Source organism: Lycorma delicatula, chromosome 6, assembly GCF_047948215.1.
Source record: "Lycorma delicatula isolate Av1 chromosome 6, ASM4794821v1, whole genome shotgun sequence".
Classification (NCBI taxonomy): Eukaryota; Metazoa; Arthropoda; class Insecta; order Hemiptera; family Fulgoridae; genus Lycorma; species Lycorma delicatula.
The window spans coordinates 3062976-3086437 of record NC_134460.1 but is presented as its reverse complement, the minus strand read 5'-3'; the positions used below and the strand labels follow the sequence as shown (position 1 = coordinate 3086437).

Sequence of the window (23462 nt, the reverse complement as noted above, 5' to 3'; positions counted from 1 at the left end):
GGTGGAGAAAGTGACAAATGAAGAGGTATTGCGGCAAATAGATGAAGAAAGAAGCATTTGGAAAAATATAGTTAAAAGAAGAGACAGACTTATAGGCCACATACTAAGGCAATAGTCGCTTTAATATTGGAAGGACAGGTAGAAGGGAAAAATTGTGTAGGCAGGCCACGTTTGGAGTATGTAAAACAAATTGTTGGGGATGTAGGATGTAGAGGGTATACTGAAATGAAACGACTAGCACTAGATAGGGAATCTTGGAGAGCTGCATCAAACCAGTCAAATGACTGAAGACAAAAAAAAAAAAAAATCGACGGTATAACGTTTATCTAAGCGTTGCGGATTATTACCGGCTACATGTTTCGATAAAATAGCCCATTTAAAGCAGTAAACATCATTATTGTTAACATTAATCACAGCCCTTTTTTGTTTTATTTTATCGGGTAAATATGAAGAACCACGTAACGTTTTAAATTTATTTATACGCAACATTAAACCGTCGATACTGATTAAAGACCAACCGCTGCCTTTATCTTGAAATTCGGATTCTTCGGCTAATAGTTTTTCAAACGCTTCGTCTATAACTTTATCTAAATCATTACAATTATATATCGGTGTATTTTTAGTTTTAAAATTAATGTCTTGAGAATCGATTTGGTCGCCCCGACTTTTTTCATATGTACATTCTAGCAATATATTAAATTTTACAGCATCTGTTGTTACCTGTGATTTTAAGATGTTGAGAACGCAATTTCTTCTACTGTTTAAAAATAAATATATATCTTTATGTGTTTCGTCTCCATTTTAATAATAATATGTGATTAAATTATCTTTAAACGCATATTCTAAAATTGTGAAACAATTCGCGTCACAGATGGCTAATCTGGCTCGCTTTTTAGCGGTTGCGCAATCATTGTCTAAACGTACACGATTACAATACATAGCGTCTATATAATAACTGAATAAAGTACTAAATAATATTGTATTTATATTATGAAATATGCTATTGCGCACGTGTGAACAAAGGTCAGTGCTACAGACGAGAGAATCCCCATGATATCTTGCACGCGCTCTATATTATTTAATTCGTATGAGTGACTCGCATATAGATACATTTATCATCAAACCTGCTGTTTCATCAACAGATGTAATGTATTTGCAGTGTCTTTTTTAAATCTGAAGACATATATAAATAAATAAATATATAATTTTTTCCCCATAATAGATTATTTGCATTGAATTATTTATTTTACAATAAACTGGCGAAAATTGTGATTGTAAAAGAGTGTGAAATATGTGAATTTTGTTTGTAAATGCTACATGGTATGTAACTTTTGTCTAAAATAGAGTGTGCGAGGCTTAAGTGAGTCGATTAATAATAATAATTATTAGAATCGTTAATGAGAAAATTGTGTTTGCAAAAGAGTGCGAAATATGTGAATTTTGCCTGTAAATGCTGTTTTGTTAAATCGGTTCGATATTGTATTTGATTGCAAGCGGTATAAAATGTTCATATATGAGATGGTAACGTAGTCCTGTATTCTCCATTGGCGTCTCTACTAATTATTAGTTAATTAGATAATTAAATAATTATTAATGAGAAAATTGTGTTTGCAAAAGAGCGCGAAATATGTGAATTTTGCCTGTAAATGCTGCATATATGTAACTTTTCTCTAGAATTGGTCAAGTCGCGTGCTGCTCTCTGATTGACCCTTCTTTAATGTATAGTTGTGCCAGAAGGAACATATTATATCTACTGCTGATGAATGTCGGCTGAATTTTATGTAGAAAATATTTGTAAATTAATGAAACATTATGACAATGTTTGAATTTAAATGGAGACTATGTTGAAAAATAGTTAAAAGCTAATGGTAATTTGGATGAATTAAATGGGAATTTGTGTCTTGTTTAGCGAGCGAAATAGTTTTAAAAAAGAAATTAGATTAACCGAGGGATATCTGTACATTTATTAAAATTTAGAATCGGTTAACCGCATTATTAATATAAAAGGTGGAAAAGAGAAACCCACCCTTGAGGTCTGAAATGAGGTCTAAATTTTTACTTAAAACCAGCCAGATGACATCCTGGGATATGTTTGATGGATGGAATAATTTTTTAGTCTCTCGCCAAAGGAAAAAATAGGAAGAACAAAACTTCCTTGAAAGGAATGGACCATTATCTAGAATTGTTTCTGTACTGGCAAATGCAGATGCAATTACTGGAAGTTTAAATGAGGACCGATGTGTGATCAGTCATATGATTGCAAAGCTGCTACTAAAACTGTGAATCACATTACTGCCCTTTGCTGAATACATACCACACTCCATGAATAGTCCAATGTCCAGATTTTTTAGGTAATGTACAATTCTTCCCGTCCTTTTCTTCCCATTCCATACAAGCTGTATTCGGCCACCGTTGCACAAATAACAGAATATCCCATTCTTGGTCAGTGTTAAGTTTTTGTATTCTGTAAAAAAGGCATTATTCTATGATAAATCAGTTTAAAAGATACAATCTATATTTAACTATAATACTATAAATTGTTGATATTAATGAAAAAATTAATAACACAGAATTACCATGGCAAATAGTATACTTTGTGTCCCATTCTTTTATTCTTGAGTAGTAGTGTTTTCCTTTACCTGAGTAATTCTTTTAAATAATGAATATTAGTCTCTCCTGATAGATGCTTGTTATTTTCAATTGCCAAAAATATAAGAAAATTATAGGGGATTATTTCAATTCATTAGTTTTAGGATTAAAATGATTATAAAGTATCAACAATGCCCTTGGAGTATTTGGGGATCGTTGTAGTAGGATAAGTGTATGATGTGTGTGTAGAGAGAGAGAGAGTGGGGAGGAAATGTGGAAAAGAAGGGAGGCTTTTACATCATCACCCACATTGATTTACCTGTGTAATTTTCTGTAACTTTGTTGAACTGGGACCCATAGGCAGCAGCATGCCTTGTTCATTAGTGAATTAAACCTTGTTACAACCGCTTGACTGCCAGGCCAGGTTATGTTGTTACTTAGAACCCAACAAAATAATAATGGCTAGGCAATAGTTATTAGGAGCAGATAGCGTACATTATGATGTAATTATTATTTCATGTTTGTTACATGTAAATATGGGGGAAAATAATATGGTAGTAAATAGTTCATTCAATTTAGTAGTCCAGTTTTCACTTTCAATTACAACTATTACAATTCTTTCTAATATTTCAATACATTATCTATAATTTCTTAAAGAGGTTTTGTAAAAATAGAGAAAGATTCACTTTTAATATCCTTCTACACTTTAAAGATCACACAGTTTTTATCTATCAAATATCACACATCAATTGATCTTCATCAATTGAGTACAAGCATTATTTGATAAATTTTTATATTAATTTGAAAATAAATAACTCCCACAACTTTTCATATTGAATAAAGTTTAATTAAAAATAATATTAATTGTAATTAGCATACTTAATAAAAAAAAAAGAAAGGAGATTAAAATATATTTCTATTTTTTAAATTACAAAATTACGTATTTTTATATAGAAAATATGAGATAAATAAATGTTTTATTATGATTAACACATAATACATTATATAGATCATGTAAGGAATGGGTAATGGGATCCATGGATTAAAAAAAGGAACTACCTTATCCCTAGGGATTAAGGTTTGCATTAATCCTTGATGGATTAACGCAAACTGTGGTAAAACCTTGATCAAAGCAGTAACATTACAAAATCCACAATTATAAAACAAATAATTATTTTCAAAAAAATTAAACCGACATCAAAATGCGCTAAAAAGTAAGAAACAACTTTAACCAAATATTAAATTAATTCCTTAGACACTTTTTTGAATCAGCGTCTTCTACAAAATTAATTTACAGATACTAATAGTGTGATAATGTATTATGGCACCAGTATAAAAAAGTGTCTAAGAAATTAAGTATTTGAATAAAATTATTTCTTTCTTTTTAGCGCATTTTGGTTTCTGTTCCATTTTTTTTAAAATAATTATTTCATAATTTTCTGTGTCTGATTAATATTGATAAGTTATTCAGCAGAGTTAATGTGCTTTTTGACGATACAATGCAGCTTGCCTCCAGTCAAAGGCCATTGGTGTATTATTAAACCTTGGTTGAACAGAAATAAATTTGTGGCATCTATTTTCATTTTGTGAGCTAATAATAAATATGAGATAAAGAAATGACGTGGATTTCATTAATTTATTAAATAACTTGCATTTTGGCAAAGTTATAACTGGCTGATTGGAAATGCTTTGCGAAAGAAGGAGGATGCTTCAACAGATGAATTTGCAGGTGGAAATACTGTAAGAATATTCCCGACTATTAAATTAGTCGATGAATATAATTGTAATATGACATATGATATCAAAAACAAATAGAGCTTATATTATTAATGCTATTGATGAATCACGAGAAGCTGCAACATATGGGGAAACTCTCTCCCCAGGAATGTTATTCCTGGTAGATGTCAATATCTGTGGTGGCCTGTTGCATAACGTAAAACCGGCAGAGGGTACAAAGGGACCACTAGAAAAGCTGTGATAATAAAATTTTATGATGAAACAATAGGTACAAAAATGAAAGATGATGGTGGCTGTGTACCTATTACACCAGTAAAAATACAACATTTCAAACAACTAAAGGATATGGAGATGTCGAAAGACAGATGCTACCTTTTATTTTAAGTTGGGCTGTAACAGTGCACAAATTACAAAGTACATTAAATAGAACACCAGTAGATTTAGGGAACAAAGTATTTGTAAAAGGACAAGTTTATGTTGCTCTAAGTCGAGTCAGAAGCTTAGATGGTTTAGCTTAGTTGTCTGACCTTGTGTAATGTGATGCACGTATATAGAATTATAAAATTAAATTAAATTTAATTTAATAGACGTGATTAAAGTCCATTTAAATTATTTAAAGTATAAAAATGTGAAATAATAATAAGACAAATACATTAAGATACTACATATAAAAAATAATTATAAAATAAACCACAATTCAGAAGGTATTAAATCATTCAGAATTTTTTTTAACAAAGTAATACTGTTTCTATAAAAGAAAATTTTTTAATGTATTTTAAACCATTTTTTATCAATTTTTTTTTTCATCTGTTAAGTAAGATTTATGTAGCTGTCTTGCCATAGTCCTAAATTAGTGATATGTTAATCATAAGTCAATATTTTTACACCTAAGCCCCAAAAATTCCAATCATATAAATAGGGCAGTGGTAAGTTATAGTGTCATTTTGAAAAACTGCATTGTCGATGAAAAAATAAGACAGCAGTATTAACTGTAAAATATTTTTTTTTAATATTTATTTATTTTGTTATGCATAATATACGATATTACTCGCATAATATGCGAGTAATTTTTTAAATAAATATTATTAAGAATGAAGAATAAAAATGTTTATTAGGATTTATATGGAAACACATTTAAGAAGTAAATATAATGAAAAAATTTTTAAATACATAATTTTGTTCAAATAATATCTTATTTAACTAAACTTATATTTTTTATATGAAATTTAAAACAGTGTTTTATTTAATTTATTTAGAACTGTGTGGACCAAAACATTTTCCACCAAGGGTAATGTTTTTGCAGTACGTTTGCAGTAAGCATTTATAACGGTCATATCTAAAATTCTTATTACTATAGGCCAATACCATATTTTACATTTAATATTGATAAATGTTTTGATATTAGCCAATTTTGTAGGTCAACACCTCCCCCATTGATTGATTGTAGCTCTTTATCAATTTTGACAAAGGCACCGACACCTTTTTTTGTTCTTTGCACTATCTATCTACTGACTCTAATGGGCTAACAGAATCGTAGTTGGTTGCCACAGTAACAACACTGTTGTAATGCCATTGTACCAAAAGTATATTATTTTTTTGTCAGAACAAAAATCGAAAGCTCCTCTTTCTTGCTTTTTAAATCTTTGCTATTTACCAATGGACACTGTTTTAAATGATTTTCTCAAATTGCACCCGTTGCTCAAACACAAACTTCAAACATTTCTTTTAATAATTCAAAACGAGAAAAGTAATTATCAAAAAATATTTCACGATTCAATGAATCTTCTACTACCAACAAGAAGGGATTCAGCAACTCGTGTGCAACCATGGTGTGCATCACAGGTTTACCATGAATAAACTGCTTCTAACGAAAGCACCTAAAATATTTAATAATCATCTTGTGAAACAAATAATCTCTCATTAAAAACACCAAACTGGGAGAAAGAGTTTTTATCAACTTGTATTAATGGTCTCATATTAAATCCTTTATCCCAATGGACATCCTCATTTACAGTGGAATTGTCATTTATTGGATTTTATTAAAGTGATCCCTTGACTTATTATTAGCAACAATAGAAACACCTAAGTCATCACTTGAGATAGAATATTATAACTGGAAATTAGTAAGATTCCAAAAAAAAATATTTTTAGCTTGTCCACAGAAAAAACAAAATTTTCATCGATTTTTACCACTGAAGCATAAAGCACCATTTGTTTAACAATCTCTTCCGATAGTTCATTATTCAAGAATCAATCAAATATATCTACTGGGGAGCTGTTTTTAAACTGACTTTTCAGTTTAGCATTTACTATTTATCTTGTGCTTTCTTCAAAGAAAATTCATACTTTGGAATTGATTTTTTTTTTCATATTGGTTCTGGATACCTTAATTTTCCTTTTTTAGGACATAATTTACAGTTCCTACCTTTGTTCTCATTTACTGTTACACTATCATTGTAATTTTGATCATTGTCTTTTTGTAATTCCAACACTAATTTAACTAATACTTCTGTAACCTCAGTATTTTCATCATTTATATTTTCTTTATCGGTAATGCAATCAACGTTTTCTGGTGGCAAAACAACAAAATCAGCAGGGCTGAGCTCTGGTTCATTTTCTTCTAGTATTGCAACTACTTCCTCTAATGTAAGGAATTTGGCAGACATTATGATGCTTTCAGTATGAATACAAAAAAAAAAACACAGTAACTGACTACAATAACACAATGAAAACACAAAATGCACAGAATACAAGAAACAAGATGTGACTCAAACACAACTGCTTGCCATCAAAGAATTGTTAGTACAGTTGTAACGGTATTGCAAACCTAAAATATACATATTTAACCCACCAGGTTGGTCTAATGGTGAACACGTCTTTGCAAATCAGGTGATTTTGAAGTTGAGAGTTCCAGCGTTCAAATCCTGGTAAAGGCAGTTACTTTTATACGGATTTGAATTCTAATAATGGATACTGGTGTTCTTTGGCTTTCAATTAACCACACATCTCAGAAATGGTTCACCTGAGACTGTAAAAGATTACACTTCACTTACACTCATATATATCGTCCTCATTCATCCTCTTAAGTAATACCTAATTTCTGGAGGCTAAACAGGAAAAAAAAGATATGCATATTTACTAGTCATATTTATGACAGGTAAATTTTTTCAAATTTTGCTATGTAGGGAGACAATATATTTAAACCTTCTTATCTGCATAACCTATTCTCATGGGTTTTAAAAAAGAATAGCCAATAAAAAAAAAAAAAAAAAAAAATGTAATAAGATAAAATAAATGTGTCACGCACTGCAAAATGCTTCTTTTATAATTGTATTAAAAAAATTGTTTTATTACAAAATATAAAGAAGTTTATATAGTATTTGTACAACATAGAGTTTCAATTATTGATTGTGAAAGAAATAATGATAGTAACTAACTGTTACTTATTATTAACATACAAAATTAATGAAAGTGGTAAAAAATGGGTACAAACTGATAGAAAGATTTTTTTAAAATGGTTTGGTAATTTATTAAAAATGCATTAAGAAAGCATAATAAGACCTTCCTCATGACTTGAAGTATCGAGTTACACAAAAGAAGTTCTGTTGTCTGGTTTGAGAGAGGTGGATATTAATATCTATTCTCACTTACTTTTAACAATAATTGACTATTCTTTTTATCAAAGATTGCATTTTGATAAATATAAACACATGAATAAGTTATTATTTTTAACTTTATAAATATTGTTCTATATAATTCGTATAACCCATTTTTCTATCTTGAAAACTTGTTCTGTTTTTTTGAGAAAACCTCAAAAGTTAGTACTTTAGATAAGAACTTCTTATCTAAAGGTGGGAGTAACATTCTCTAAGGTGGGAGTAACACAGATCAACCGAGGCATTTTTCAGGGCGATTCCTTGAGCGCTCTATGGTTTTGCTTAGTGTTGAATCCTCTGTCTTCCATCTTGCAGAAGTCCAAGAAGGGTTTTGTTCTTGGGCAATACAGTTTTAGCCACCTCAAGTATATGGATGATATTAAGCTTATTTCTGACAATGAAAAAGGGGTCCGGCAACTTGTCAAATTAGTCGAGAGGTACAGTCTCGACATATGCATGAGTTTTGGTTTTGACAAGTGTAGGGTCAATGCCATGAAGAGAGGAAAATAGTCACAGATTGAGGCATGTGAAGTGCAGCAGATGGATGGTCCTGCACTCATGAATGCAATACAGCGTGGTAAGACATATAAGTACCTTGGTTTCCTGCAGGATATTGGAATTAGCCATAGTCAAGCGAAAGATGCCCTTACATCTGGCTTCAAGAGTAGAGTAAGAGCCGTCATGAGTTCCCAGTTGAGTGGTTCTAATAAGGTAAAGGCCATTAACATATTTGCCGTTCCGTTGATTTCCTATAGCTTTGGCGTGATAAATTGGATGCAGACAGATCTTGAAGGGCTTAATAGAATGATGCGTGTATCGTTCACGCGAAACCGCTCCCATCACCCACGCAGCTCCATCGAGCGGTTTCACCTATCCAGGAATAGAGGAGGATTTGCAGGAGATTCATGCAAAACAGCTACTGAATCTCCGAAAACACTTCCTGGAGAAGAGCCAATCCAGCTTGCTCCAAGGGGTTATAGTAAAACGTGACAGTAGTCTAACCCCACTATGCCTCAGTGATGAGAAATTCCAGCCCCTTGAGGATACCTTCTCAGAGATCAGTGTGATGGATAGGTGGCGTTCAAGGGAGTTGCATGGGAGGTACTGTGCGGCGCTTATGGATGAAGCAGTTGATCAAAATGCGTCTGTGGCCTGGTTGGAGTATGCCGAGTTGTTTGCTGAGACGGAGGGCCTTGTATTTGCTATACAGGATAGGGTCGTCAGCACACTCAGCTATAGAAAGCATGTCGTTAAGGATCCTGCTGTAACCATTGACCTGTGCCGTCTTTGTGGATCGACCAACGAGTCCACCGAACATGTCGTTAGCGGGTGTCAGTTTTTAGCTCCAAGGGAATATACAGTCCGACATAACAACGTGGCGAAGATACTTCATCAGAGACTCACTTTGGACCTAGGTCTTCTTGCCGTTTCAGTCCTGTATTTTAAGTATGCTCCTCAGTCTGTATTAGAGGACGATTAGTATAAACTGTACTACGATCATACTGTTCTGACGGACAGGACAGTGGAGCATAATAGGCCAGAAATCGTTCTGACCAAGAAGCAGGAGAAGATCACCTTCCTGAATGATGTCACAATCCCATTGTCCACCAACATAGTGAAGAAGTACACGGAAAAACTAGTGACGTATAGGGATCTTGCAGATCGAGTCAGGGAGATTTGGAACCAGGAGAGTGTAATGGTAGTCCCGGTGGTTTTGGGCACGATGGGAGAGATTCCACGTTCTCTGCATGATTCATTAAGATCCGTTGGAGCACCAGCAAATCTGTCCAACCAATGCAAAAGGCTGTGTTGCTGGATACATGCCGCTTGGTCCATAGGTACATCACAAGCTCAAGCGATAAGATAACGCCTGTTATTGAAGGGGACGATCAGGTGGAGCTGCAGACGCAGGACAATGGCCGTTAACATCTGGCAGTTCATAAATTTTCATGTCTGGTATTCTGTCTTTCATTCATATATCTCACCCATAGTATTCAATAGTTCATGTTACCATATACAATGCATGTCAGAACAATAGTTATAGCTCCTGCGCCTTGCCTTTGGGCCTTGGCTGGCCCAAAGGCAAGGCGCACTTTTACTGGGCTTGCCCAAGAGAATAATAATTTTTTTTTTTTTTTTGTGGAGTGAGGTGGAAATGCATTTATGCAAGGAGTGTTGGGCTCCCGCTGATGGTATTATCCAATCACTATCAGCAGACTACCGACTAAAACCACCCCCCTTTGAAATACATGAGACTGAATTAGCAAGGTTCAAATACATGTAAATAGTATATATTTTATACTTGTATATAAGTAAACAAAGAAATAATCTATAAAAAATGTATAATTATTCTTGTTAAAAATAACTAAATAAGGAAATCAACAAAAATTATTTCTATTGAAGTTTTGAAGAGAACTAAACAAAATATAAATTAATAATTGTTTTATCATAAATACTTCACGATACTTATACTAGTATGGTAAAGGTTTAATGAAATTATGATTACATATGGATAAACAATAACAATTAATTCACAAGCTGATGTAGCACAAACATGTATCTTTACAAAATAATGAAACTGCTTATTCAATGCAATTTTATTATTTTTTAGTAATATTACTATAACCTATTACATCAACAATTATAGTGACAGATAAATAAATGTTTATAATTTTACTAAAAAATAGCATTTTCATTAACACATAAAAAAAAAGTAAAACTTTTTATATTTAGCCCAAACAGAATACTCTTCTGCAAAAGAGGGTGATAAAAGCAGAAAATGACAGAAACAGAAGAAAAAATCGTAATGAATATTCTTGTCACTAAATGAGCAAAGGAAAATTAGAATTTTTACTTTGGTTCAATTATAACAACATAATTAAGTATTTATTTTATTTTCATAAATTCCAAATATTATTAATATTTGTGGTAATAATTCAAATAATTTTCAAACTTCATTCGTGTATATTGTTTATAAATACAATAAAGTGTTAAATATTGGCTTCATGAAAAAAATATTATGCAAGAAGTGAAACAAATCAATGAGGAGAGTAATTAGCTTTTTAACTTAGTAGAAATACCAATTCTCCACGATTACCAAAATATTCAATACTATCTATAATCATCCTCATATATATGCAACCCCCCACAAACAAAAAACACATCTTTTAAACAAATCATTTAACAATATTAACAATCATTTAATATTTTCTTAATATTAGCAATATGGTAGCAGGGTAAGTGTTTTTAATTTTTTTTTTAAAACTAAAATAACAAATAAGAGACAAAAAGAAAAATGAAAAAACCAAAAAAATAATTTAATAAAATAAATTTTTAAAGTTAAATACACCTTTTTTTTATAAAAATGGAAAATTTGTTATAAATGTTTTAAAAACCTATAACAATAATTTTCATTTACAATGGAAATTGAATTAAAAAGGTGTGCGAGAAGTACAATTTTTAAAATAAATTTTTATGTTTACAATGCAATAAATTTCATTTTCAATTAAATATGTTATAAGCAAATTTGAACTTCAAGAAGATATAACTGTTACTATATTTTATATTAAGAAATAATTTATATTTTTTGTTGGATATATATATATATATATTACACACACACGCAACATGCACACACACAAAGGTGAATCAAATTTAAAAAGTAATTCTGCTATTCTATGCAGCAAGCAGTTCCAAGCTGAATGGTGGAGTGAGGAGTTAATTTTTGGTGTGTTAGAAAGGTAGAACCGGCTTGGTTAACTCCTCTGTTCTGTTGTCAGTACAGCCATGAGTGAGCAAGAGGTTCCATCATCTGTTGCACAACATATAATCAATCATAAAATCTTTGAATAACGAAGGCTTAAACTCGCAGAAATTTTAACTTGTTTAAAGGTACAGTTTGGGAACGTATGCTGTCTCAGAACAGAGTCTGTACATGGACCAGACAATTTAATGGCGGGCGAGAAAGTGTAAAAAATGAAAGTCATAATCGACGCCCAAGGTCAAGTCTCACAACTGATAACATTCGGGCCATTGAAGAGATTATCGAAGGTAGGTGACCGCCAGTTCACTATTGAAATCATGTCAGAAGTGGGCATCGGCCATGAGAGTGCTCAATCCATTATCACTGAACATCTTGGCTTTAGAAAAATTAGTGCTTGATAGGTTTACAGGCTGCTGACCGAAAACAAAAAAAACAGGTCAGATTGGAAATCTGAGAGACTTCTGAATCAATTTCGGCAAGAAGGGAATGATTTTTTGAAGTGCATCATAACGTGTAATGAGACATGGGCTCATCATTACACTCCGGAGTCAAAAATGGTGAGTAAGGAGTGATGAAGGAAGTATGAGAATTGCTCAGTGAAGGCCAAAACCTGTCTTGTCAGCCGGAAAAGTTCTTTTCTTTTTGACTTGAGATTTTACTCATTGATTTTCTCTACAATCAACAATCGGTGAATGTGGCTTACTATTGCCAGCTGTTACAGTCAACAAAAGCCGCCTACCAAAACAAAAGACAGGGTATGCCCATCAGAAATATCATCCTTCTCCATAGCAACGCCAGGCAGTACACCAAAATTTTGACACGGGATTAACTGAAAAAAGTGCACTGGGAAACTCTCTACCACCCTCCCTACAGTCCAGATTTGTCCCTCTGAGACTATTTTTTGTTTGTGCACTTGAAAGAATCACTTGGAGGGGAACAAGTTGAAAACAATGAAGACATCATGGAACGCATATGCAATTGGTTGAAGTCGTAGAGGAGTGCATGTACAATTAGTTAACGACTTGTACTAAAACTTTTTATGAACAAGAAATATTCAAGCTTCCAGATCGTTGGCAAAAGTGTGTAGATCATGCAGGAGACTATATAGAGAAATGATGAAAGTATGAATTGTGTGTATTATTAATCAATAAATTTATAAAAAAGATTACCTTTTATATTTGATTCACCCTCATGTGTATATATACACACACATACATTTACATCCTACTCTAATAAACACTAAAGTTAAAGACAGCATTAATTAAATAGATCGGTGTTGAAATGAATCAAACCGGTCAAGCAATAATGACAAAAATAAGTCATTTCTTGATAACTCACAAGCGGATTAATTCCTAATAAACTAATTTTTCCAAAGAAAATATTGTGTGAAAAAAGTCAAAGTGGAATCATAACCGATCCAAACATCAGCCTGTTTCAGGTAATTAGCTCTTACCGTGCTTCAGGATCACAAGCGCATGCATGCCTGGGGAGAGTTGATTATATTACATTAGTCAAGAGAAGGTATGCAGAAAAATAAACTAATGAAAAATGTAGCTGTAGCTGTTAATTGAATCTATTATATACATGCAAGAAAAATTCTGTCATATTAGTTTATTGTAAATAGAGTCTTTTCTTTTGTTACTCATCTCAAAAACTGTAACTAATAAACTTAATAGATACAGTTATCGAATAATTAAAGAAAAACCAATAAGCAGACAAAAATTCATATCATATAAGAATAAAGCAGCACTTATCTAAGCAAAAGTGCGGAAATATAAGTTATCTTATATAAAAGGAATGAAAGTGATAAACCAGTAGGAAAGAAATATGGGAAGTATCTAGGGGTGGTGGAAAGAAAATAGGGAGGAAAAAAACAAGTCAGGATATTGGATATATAAAGAAAATGAAATTATATATATATAGTAATATGTATAAACTTAATACATGAAATAAATACATAATAATTATGTGACATAAATTTTTTTTTTATGAATAAAACTAAGATAATTAAAATAAAACCTCAAATTAAAATAATGATGAACAATTAAGGTTACGATCCATGTAATATAGAAAGAAATAATTCAATATATAGAATTCATTTTAATAAGTCTTGGCTATCATAATTTGTAATCCTTATAATAAACTGTTTTATTAAACAAAGAAAATATTTATGTAAAGAAACCATTACTCCATCTACAAGGTCATATGACTCAGCTTATCAATAAAACTTTCAGGCTGGGTACCCCCTCTCACCAGTGTAAACTCACATCCTTGCAGTATAGCTAATATTGTTCTAACTGCTATGTAGTGTAGTGCAATACTTCCAAGATCTGATGTTTAGAAAATAAAGGTAATAGTGATACAAGCTTTGATCATTATTAACAGTTATGTATATGTTAAGTATATTCAATTACCTTTTAAGAATAAAAAAAATCTTGAAAAAAAATTGTAAAAATACTGTAGTCAGGTGTTTTGTCAATTAAAAATTGGACTGCTATCACTTATGTATTTTACAGAATTCTATGATAAATCAGTCTCTGAATATCAACTAAGCTTCATATATAGTCTGTATCCTTAGGTAGCAAAGTCCAGTGTTAAAATATATCTATGAATATTATATCCTGGCCCTAACAGACCAGATTAAGTTGTTAATATGACAGATACAATAGAATAATATTCAAGGGATAGAGATGAAAAATTAAAAAAAAAATTATAATATATGGTTACTAGGTCTTGATTTGTCAATCTACTATATAAGCATGATTTTAACTATTGCACAACATTCTGATAAATTTTATACATTATTAATTTATTATTTTATTTTTATTCAAACTCACAACTTGACACCTGATTACAACTGCTGTTATTTTTTTAGACGAGAGATGAATTTCATAGCATGTGAAATTTGCTAAGTCTTTTGAATTTGATTTTTGATTAAACAGCTTCCTTACCGTCTTAGAAATAAACTAAAAAATGTTATTTTAAATAACCGATGTTATTCTGTTAATTAATTTTAAAATAATACTAATTAAAAACTCTTTTAGGTATCTGGTTTTTCTTTCAATGATGTTATTTATTAAGTATCTTTGCATGTTTCCTTTACTATTATTTATTAATATGAATTTAACCACTTCTCTTTCTATAAAACTAATTGTGTTCTTTATTGTGCTGCATTAAGATTTTGTCATATTTCTTGAGCCATCCAGGCAGTTATTTAAACAGTTACTTTTTTATCTTAGCGCTTCCATTCCTATAATCTACATCTGAATAAGTTATTTGATTATTTAATCAAATATATTATCTCTCAACTAATATTACTATCATTGTTCTTCAAAATATTTTTTATGAGCATAACATACAAAAAATAACATAATAATATTGTGTGACATTTAAATAATAAAATATTTCCTTCTAAGATTTTAACTCATTAATATTTATTCTTGAATTTTATATTAATCCTAGACTCCAGAGCTTTGAAACATCCCATTTACTTTTTATATCTGAATATTAGAATCAGTTTTTTCTTCATTACAATTATTAATATATTCCGTTGTTATTTTCTAAAATTTGAGCTGACAGAAGCATTTGGCCCTTATATCGATGATGAAAACACAAGTTTTTAATCTTCAGGCATCATAATAATTTGCAGCTAAACTAAACAAAAGACAAGAATAGTCATGAACGTGCTACCAGTTTTGCTTAACAAGTAGACATGACAACGTATAATAATTTTAAGACGGTAACAAAAATATTATGTTTATTTATAATAGTTAGACTTAATATACCTTGCTGTACAGTTTGAATGATACTGTCATGTGGAAGGAAATAACTTCATGGCTAATTAGGTTTATTTTAGAAGTAGAAATTGTCATAGTATATCACTGATTTTACACAACCACTGTTACATAAATTGTTATGTATTAAGAAGTTAGTATTACTGTAATTTATTTAACTGTCAAATTTACCATTACTATCAGGCGTTTCATAAAGGATGCAACCCCTTTGTTTGACGACGTGAATTTATTTCAAAAATATTAATGTTAATAAAATATGACAATATTCAGATTACTTTTAATAACTTTACAATAGTTCGAAATGACTTCCTGTGATACTGATGCCGACTAGTATAAGTATCATAACATCTGCAGCACTTTTTGTAATGTTGACAAAGTAACGTTTGAAATCTCATTTTCAATTCAACAAATGTACTGAGGACTGTTTTTAAAAACTACAATTTTTAAATACCTCAAAGGAAAATGTCTGCTGGTATAATATCTGGGGATCTTGGAGGCCACAGTGCTTTTGATATTAAACAATGGCCAAAACATTCCTGTAACATATCCAGTGTTTTATTAGCTATGTAACACATTGCACTGTCCTGCTGGAACCAACATTCTCATTTGTGTAAATCTAACATGGCAATAAACAGTTTGATTAAGTTGCGATAAACCTACAGATTTGTAAAAAAATAAATGCCCTATTACATGATGTCAGGAGACCACACAGCAAACACCAATTTTACATGCATGTAATAGTCGTTCATGAAATGTGTGAGGATTTGCAGCGCACCTTATTTGGCAGTTTTAGCTGATAATGTAACCATCCAAGTGAAACTGCCTTGTCACTGAAATAAACACGATCCAAAATTTCAATATTGTTGTCATCAACAAGAGAACAAAACCAAAGAAGATGCTGTACATGTTTTCCATGGTCCACTACTTTCAATTCTTGAATGACACCGATAACATAAGCATGTGATTGCAAATTTTAGTAGCCCTGGTAACTGTAGATAGCAAATTCCCAGCCTGTGAAGACAACTTTATGTAAGGATATTATAATCACAGCAAATCTCTTTTTTAAAAGTCCTAATGATTTACTCTTTAAATTTGGAATAAACATTCTATACCTGACAAAATTCCAGAACATCAATTTTAAGTTGTATACATTAAAATAATGCCATCGTACTATTAACTGATTACAGTAATGATGAAAATTAATTTTCCTTACCTTTAAGCACAGTCGTTATTTTGCTCACAATAACTACTATGCTATATTTACTATTTTATCATAGTTTCAAACATCAACTGTATCATAATAATAACACAGAAGTTATTATGCAAAAACCATAAAATCACTAATTTATAAACTTATGTTGACAAGGCAGTTAACTATAAATGTATGCCAATAAAAATGTTAAGTTGTAAATATAAAACAATTAAAAACAGGAACCAAGATAATAATTTAACTGACCTTGAAATTAAAGTTATACTGCAAAGTAGAAGTAATGTGGCTGCAATGAGCACAGTACAAACATTAATGTTCCTTTCATTACGGTTTACAGCACGATTCATTGAAGATAGCTATAAGAAAAAAAAATAGTGAAAAAGAATTATTATATATTAAACAAATTAATTAAATACTCAAATGATAGGCCTAATATGTTATTATTATGTATTTGGATATCTCTGACAGACTGCAAATTAGGAGTGCTATGTCTATGTTACTACTAACACAGATTTACTTTTAAAAAATAAATAATTGATGGATGAAGTCTTTACTTGAAGAAAATCCATTATAACAAAAAAACATAAACAATTGTTATTTATCATTATGTTATTATGACAAAAAAAAATTACTGAAGCAAAGTATGTACAACAAATAAGGTAAAACTAAGTGGTAAAATGCAGAGATAAAGAGCAACAATAGGGAGTGTATTAGTTAAATACATGACATGAATTAGTTAAATATATAAATTTAATAGTAAATATTATTGGTCAATTTAAAAAAAGGGGGGTAGGCGGTACTTACAAAAAGCAAACCTCACATCCTTAAGTTCAACTACAGTGTACTATTCCTATCTAACTGATCATTTAAAAGTAAATTAGAATTTTGATGATTATAAAATTACAATGCTCAGAAAGGTTCAGTTTCAAACCTTTGTTCTCAAAAGTACTTTGGAATTACCATTAAAATCGTGATTCTCATCGATTAAATGACAAGCATAATAGAAACCCTCTTACGACTGGAAAATTAAGATTTGCGGTCTCTTATATGATTTTCAAAAGATCTACCAGTCAGTCCAATTAAAACTTTATCACAAGAACCACATTCAGGTTTTTAAACTCCTGATTTTTGGAGTTTATCAGTTTTACTTTTGTTATTCTTAATAAATTAAGAATTATCAGATTTTAAAGCAATATAAACATGTGTTTCTAAAAAATTTCTGATTTTCTCTGTGTGTTTACCTATACAAATAATTGTGTAAAATTTTTTTTGTTGAATAAATTACTTGATGAAGGAAACATTTTGCTAATTGCAATTTTGTATAATTTATTCTAAAGTAGTTGATCAATTACTCATTTTGTAATCATTAAACACTGCTATTTTTCTTATAATATTAAGTTCTTCCTCAAAATTATCATCTGACATCGGAAAATTTAACAACCTATGAATATAAGTAAAAACCTCCACTTTATGTGCTAATGGATGAAGTGATGAACTATAAATGAATCGATGAGTGATGGTTTATTATGTACGGTAGAATCCAATCTGTTATCAATTACAAATTTATTATTTTCTTTGGAAAAAAATAAAATAAAATTTAAACAAATCCGCTGAAACTTTAATATATATTACAATATTAATTTCTCTCTAGTTTTAATAGTTAACTTAAAAATATTTTTTTACCAACAGAAACTGCAACCATTCTAAAGAGCCTTAATTATCATGTATTATATTTAGTCCTACACTGCTAGTGAACAGTCCAATACGTTAAATCCAACAATAATTTAGTTGAGGTATAAAAATAATTCAATTGTTAGAGTAACATTAATTTGCTGAGCTGTCTCTGTACCATTTCTCCTACCACTCTTGAGATTACATAGTGGGATTCCTGGCTGGTAGGTGGCATTTTATCATGTTAGGGTGAAATCATATGTTGATTTACTAACATTTAAAATTAATTAATTAAAAATTTGTGTTAATATATTTTATACATTAATACACAGATGTAACTTCCTTAGCAGTGTTGCACAGAAACCACTTGTTAATGACTCTTGTCTTTAAACGATTAGGTAAGCCATATGAACAAACACAGAATATTCAAAAAGCGTACAACCATATGGAAGAATGTTTCCTTCTTTTGCTGCAAGTTAAATTAAGGAATAATCAGTTTGCAGCACAGAATATTCAATGTCCCAATACATTAGATGTGCTAGTTATACCGAGACTCAGAATGCCTTCACAGAAAAGTATGGTGTGGATGCACCAAAGAAGTCCTCGTGGCTGCATGACAAGGGACAGGGAATGTAGCAGATGTAGCCAAAGGTGGTTGACCAAAAGCGCTAACACCAGCAAAGTTGATCGATGTACAAGCTGCATGTTCTGTTAGTCCCAAGAAGTCTGTGCAATGCCTACCTTGCTGGTCAGGTCTCTCTGTTGGTAATACCCACACAGTATTGTGCAAGTGTTTAAACATGCATCTATACAGAATTCGTGTTGCTGATGAATTGTTACCTGCAGACACTGGAAAACGTATAGCTTTCTGTCAGTGGTTTATGTTATCTGTAACACCATATGGGGAAGAATTGGATGATTGATTTTGGTTTGACGAGGCACAGTTCCATCTTGAAGGGTACATGAATGCACAGAATTCACACATTTGGTTCACAAGTCTCCTCTGCACAGAAAAAAGTGGGTGTTTGGTGTGCAATATCTTGTAGGCGAATCTTCATGACATTCTTTCATAGCACAGTGAATAGTGAATGCTACATACAGATGGTGCAACAATTTGTAAACACCAACAACACTATGACTTTCTTGGATCAGTGTTTTCAAGAACAAGTAATTTTGAAAGGTTGCGGCCCCCTCGGTCTCTTGATTTATCCCCTCATGACTTTTTCTTGTGGGGATACCTTAAGGATGCTGCTTACAAAATTCACCCTCTCACCATCCCTGAATTTCAGAGCGAAAGTGAACAATGTGTCATTGAAATTCCTCAACAATCGTTAAAATATGCATTGAAGAGATGCAACATTGTATTCAATTATGTGAATTGCATAATGGAGGCCACTTACAATAACTATTCTACTTACTCATTTTCCCATAAGGTTGTGTCACTTTTTAAACATCCTGTAGTATACTAGGTAATGCTGCTCTATGAACAACAAAGATATAATTATTATGAAAAGTAAATCGACAAAAACAATAAAGAGAACCAAAATGCATTTAGACAACTCCTGGACTGAATCTAGTGCCATTTTTATTATAGGAATCTATCTAAACACACAAATCACATTACCTCTTAAAAAGAAGAAAAGTCTTTTTTATGGAAAACAGAACTTTAAAATAATTTAGGTTACCTTCATGTCCCTAACTTTAATATAAAATAAAATCTACACATTCAATAGTATAAGTAACTTTACAGCTAACAATGATTACTCATGCGATTAGAAAATAACTAGAGTGAAATTTATTTAACAATTAAGTTTAAAGCAATCCATAAATCTAAAGGAAACGCGTTAATATAAATAGAGCTTCATTATATAGAAGTTTCTTCCATTATCTATAATACATTACAACTTTCTTCTGACAATACTATACATGCAATTATTATCCATCACGCTTGCTTGTGTGAAATATTGCTGTATCATTGTGTTGGTAAAGGATGACTCAGTGTGCTTATATTTTCACTTCAACATACGTTAACTACTGTCAAAACATAACACTGTAATAAAATATGTAATTATGGATTATGTTTTAAAACATTCGATTAATAGCTCTTTGTAAAATGATCATACATAACATTTTGGCACAATCAGCGTTACATCTTTGTATCACACCACTTTGTAACCGAGTACAATATTAGGCAGTAGATCTATCTATGAGGTTTATCAGAAAAAAAAATATTTCTTAACATCTGGATATATGATCGGGTATTACGTACGAATGGATATCAGCTTACACACGTTCTCCAAAAATTTCTTTTACCTTAATGTTAACCAATATATTAAAACCTGCAAAATGAATAAAATATCAAAACGAAAACGGATGTACGATAAATGTTAATAAAAATTTATAGAATATTTATTTTAAAGCTAATCCTTAAATATACTATAAACGAAATATACAATTAACATGGGGAAAATACCTTCTAAAAACTCAAGAACTAAGCAAGGAAAAATGATACCTTTCGATAAGTAAACAATAAATAGTAATACTTATGGTAGATATTAAAATAAGATACAAATTGAAAGAAAGATATTTTTATAACGACATGAATGTAGTTTAGGTAAATAATAAAAACCATCAGTTACCTTTATTCGTTGCACCACGACCTTTGTTTATCAACATATGCAGTTAGTCATTTGACACTTCCAATAAAAAATTCCCTTTTAACTTCAAATTCTACAGGTGCCTTGTAACTACATTTTGAAAAAAATATTTTGTTTTATAAACAAAAAAAGAATAAAAAAACTAGAAACCTATAAATTTTGGTACAGAGGATAAATAATTAAAACCAATTTATTTTTTCCTACAACTCAGGTAGTTTAAACCCTTATTTTCAAACACAGTTTTATAGGTTATGGTAAATATAATTTACAAAAAAAAAAGTAATTATATAATTTTTTTATAGTATATATTATTAGTTTGTTGTTTTTAATTCAAATTCAAACAAACTCAGAGAAATATTTTACACATAAAGAAATACTAAATTACGTTTTAACATTTATATTCAGCTTGTTTCTTTATTTTAGTACAGATGAGTTGATATTCAAATCTTTACATAAAATACTACAATAAAACATAAAATTAGTGCTCTCTAGTATCGACCTTGAATATTAAGTATGGGTTCTTTTCATGCGAAATTAAAATTTGCGTTTAAAAAATATATGAACACATTTTACCGAAAACCGTTTTATAGAACCATATATTTTTAATATATTGTTTTAAACGATGCACCGGAAGTGATTAATATTTATATCAATTATATGGCAGAGTTTTACTTCTTGACAATTGGTATTCATCCATACGTTTACAATTCAGGAACGTGGCACCATAAAACAATTATTTTTCCATATGCTAAACAGATAAATACAATCATCTGTATAATTTTATGTGTAGATATAAAATTTTGATGCATATACACAGCAAAATTATGCTACTACCAAATGATATTTTGTTTAAAACTAAGTCAAACTGTACTATTTTGTTTAGAATTGTCTTAAAATACTAAGCTGGTCAATGTCGTTACATATTCTATTAAGACTTTGTATGTTATTATCTGCAATACAATATCATCTGTTGGGCTACTTCAAAAAATGAGCATGAATTTTTCAGAACAAAAATTAATAGTCAGATCATTTTTTGCACCCATAATTATAAATCATTTAGGATTAGTAAATTAAAAATGTTAATTGTCTAAATGTTTACAAATCTATTTATTTTACATTATTACTGCATAATACCACATATGCAGAGGTAATAAATATACATGGCAGGTCTAGAGTCACAAAATATGCGTAAAGTAACACAATTAGTTTTAACATTCACAGACATACTTCAGTAGCATATTACAAATAAAGCACAATTAAAGATAATTTCCATAAGAGCTAACATATTTTACACTTACTATCCTTGCTTGAGTATCCAGAAAATAAGAAGACAGACAACTACAGCTCGTCAGACAGATATATTCACTAAAAAAAAAAATGGCACCTGTCCACCAAAACCCTCCCAAATACCTTCTGTTAGCTACAGTTTTAATATGTGGTGGCAGCTTATTATAAACATATAAACCAGCATAATTTGGTACTTGTCCATAGGTGGATATCCTGCGCTTTGCATAGGACAGGACATTTTTATGTTGAGTGTCATAAGTATGAAAGTCAGAGTTATGTTTCATTTCTGATAGCTTATCTTCAATAAAAAGTACATTGTGGTAAATATAAATGGATGGAAGGGTAAGCATTCTAAAACAACTCTTGCATGACTTGCCAGGTTTAGTTGACAAAACACATGAATGATCTTTTTTTTGAATAACAAATATTTTTTTTGCTATCAACAGAATTATTCCAAAAAATAACTCATAATTTAAAAGGGAATATACATAGTAAACTCATCAGCAAATTTTCCTGTTCATTACACATGATAGTGTAAGTAGAATAATAATAAAAAACTCCTGATTTAATTTAGTTTACAGAGATTGAACTAGCCTTTCCAGATAAGGGCATCATCAATCATTAGATCCAGTAAATCAACAGAGCTTGAAAATTTCAAGCTTCCATTCATAAATTAAGTGTCTATAACTGTTCCATGTTTCAAATGAAACCTTATTGCTTTCTTATGAAGCCTTATTATTTTATTGCAGTTAAATAGCAAGCATTAACCAGAAACCATTCATTCATTCTAATGACTACTCACTAAATTAGAATAATTTAAACTTGTTAAAGTCACTGTGGTACCATCAGCAAACATAATCGCCCTTGATAGACTCATATAGAGTTTTGCAAGTCATTTACATAAATAATACTGGTCGAAGAATATATCTGAGGAATGCCATCAGGTACTAACTCATGGGTGCTACTACTTTTTAATAACCAGACTTGAACATTCTGTCTAAGGTCTTTGAAGTAGAACTTAAGCAGAGTAAAAACAGCTTCACACCGTAGTACTCGTTTCTGGAGTAGGAGCTTGTGAATCATGCAATCAAATACCTT

The 23462-nt window shown here is 30.7% G+C and overlaps 1 protein-coding gene and 1 long non-coding RNA gene across 4 annotated transcripts in view; one reads left to right on the top strand and one right to left on the bottom strand.

Moving 5' to 3' along the window:
* The window catches only part of RNaseX25 (Ribonuclease X25), a 56104-nt gene extending 34845 nt beyond the window's left edge, over positions 1-21259 (bottom strand). For 2 of the 3 annotated variants that reach the window (XM_075367890.1, XM_075367891.1), the window contains exons 1-3: positions 21060-21259; positions 16996-17105; positions 2315-2464 (exon numbers count right to left, since the gene is read on the bottom strand). In XM_075367890.1, the coding sequence (XP_075224005.1) occupies positions 2315-2464; positions 16996-17096 (251 nt within the window). In that variant the 5' untranslated portion in view covers positions 17097-17105; positions 21060-21259. The remainder of the gene's footprint in view (positions 1-2314; positions 2465-16995; positions 17106-21059) is intronic. The other variant, XM_075367889.1, reaches the window with a different exon arrangement.
* LOC142325937 (uncharacterized) overlaps positions 15326-23462 on the top strand; it is a 59522-nt gene continuing 51385 nt past the window's right edge. Inside the window, exon 1 of the long non-coding RNA XR_012756628.1 lies at positions 15326-15484. This is a non-coding gene — a long non-coding RNA (uncharacterized LOC142325937). The remainder of the gene's footprint in view (positions 15485-23462) is intronic.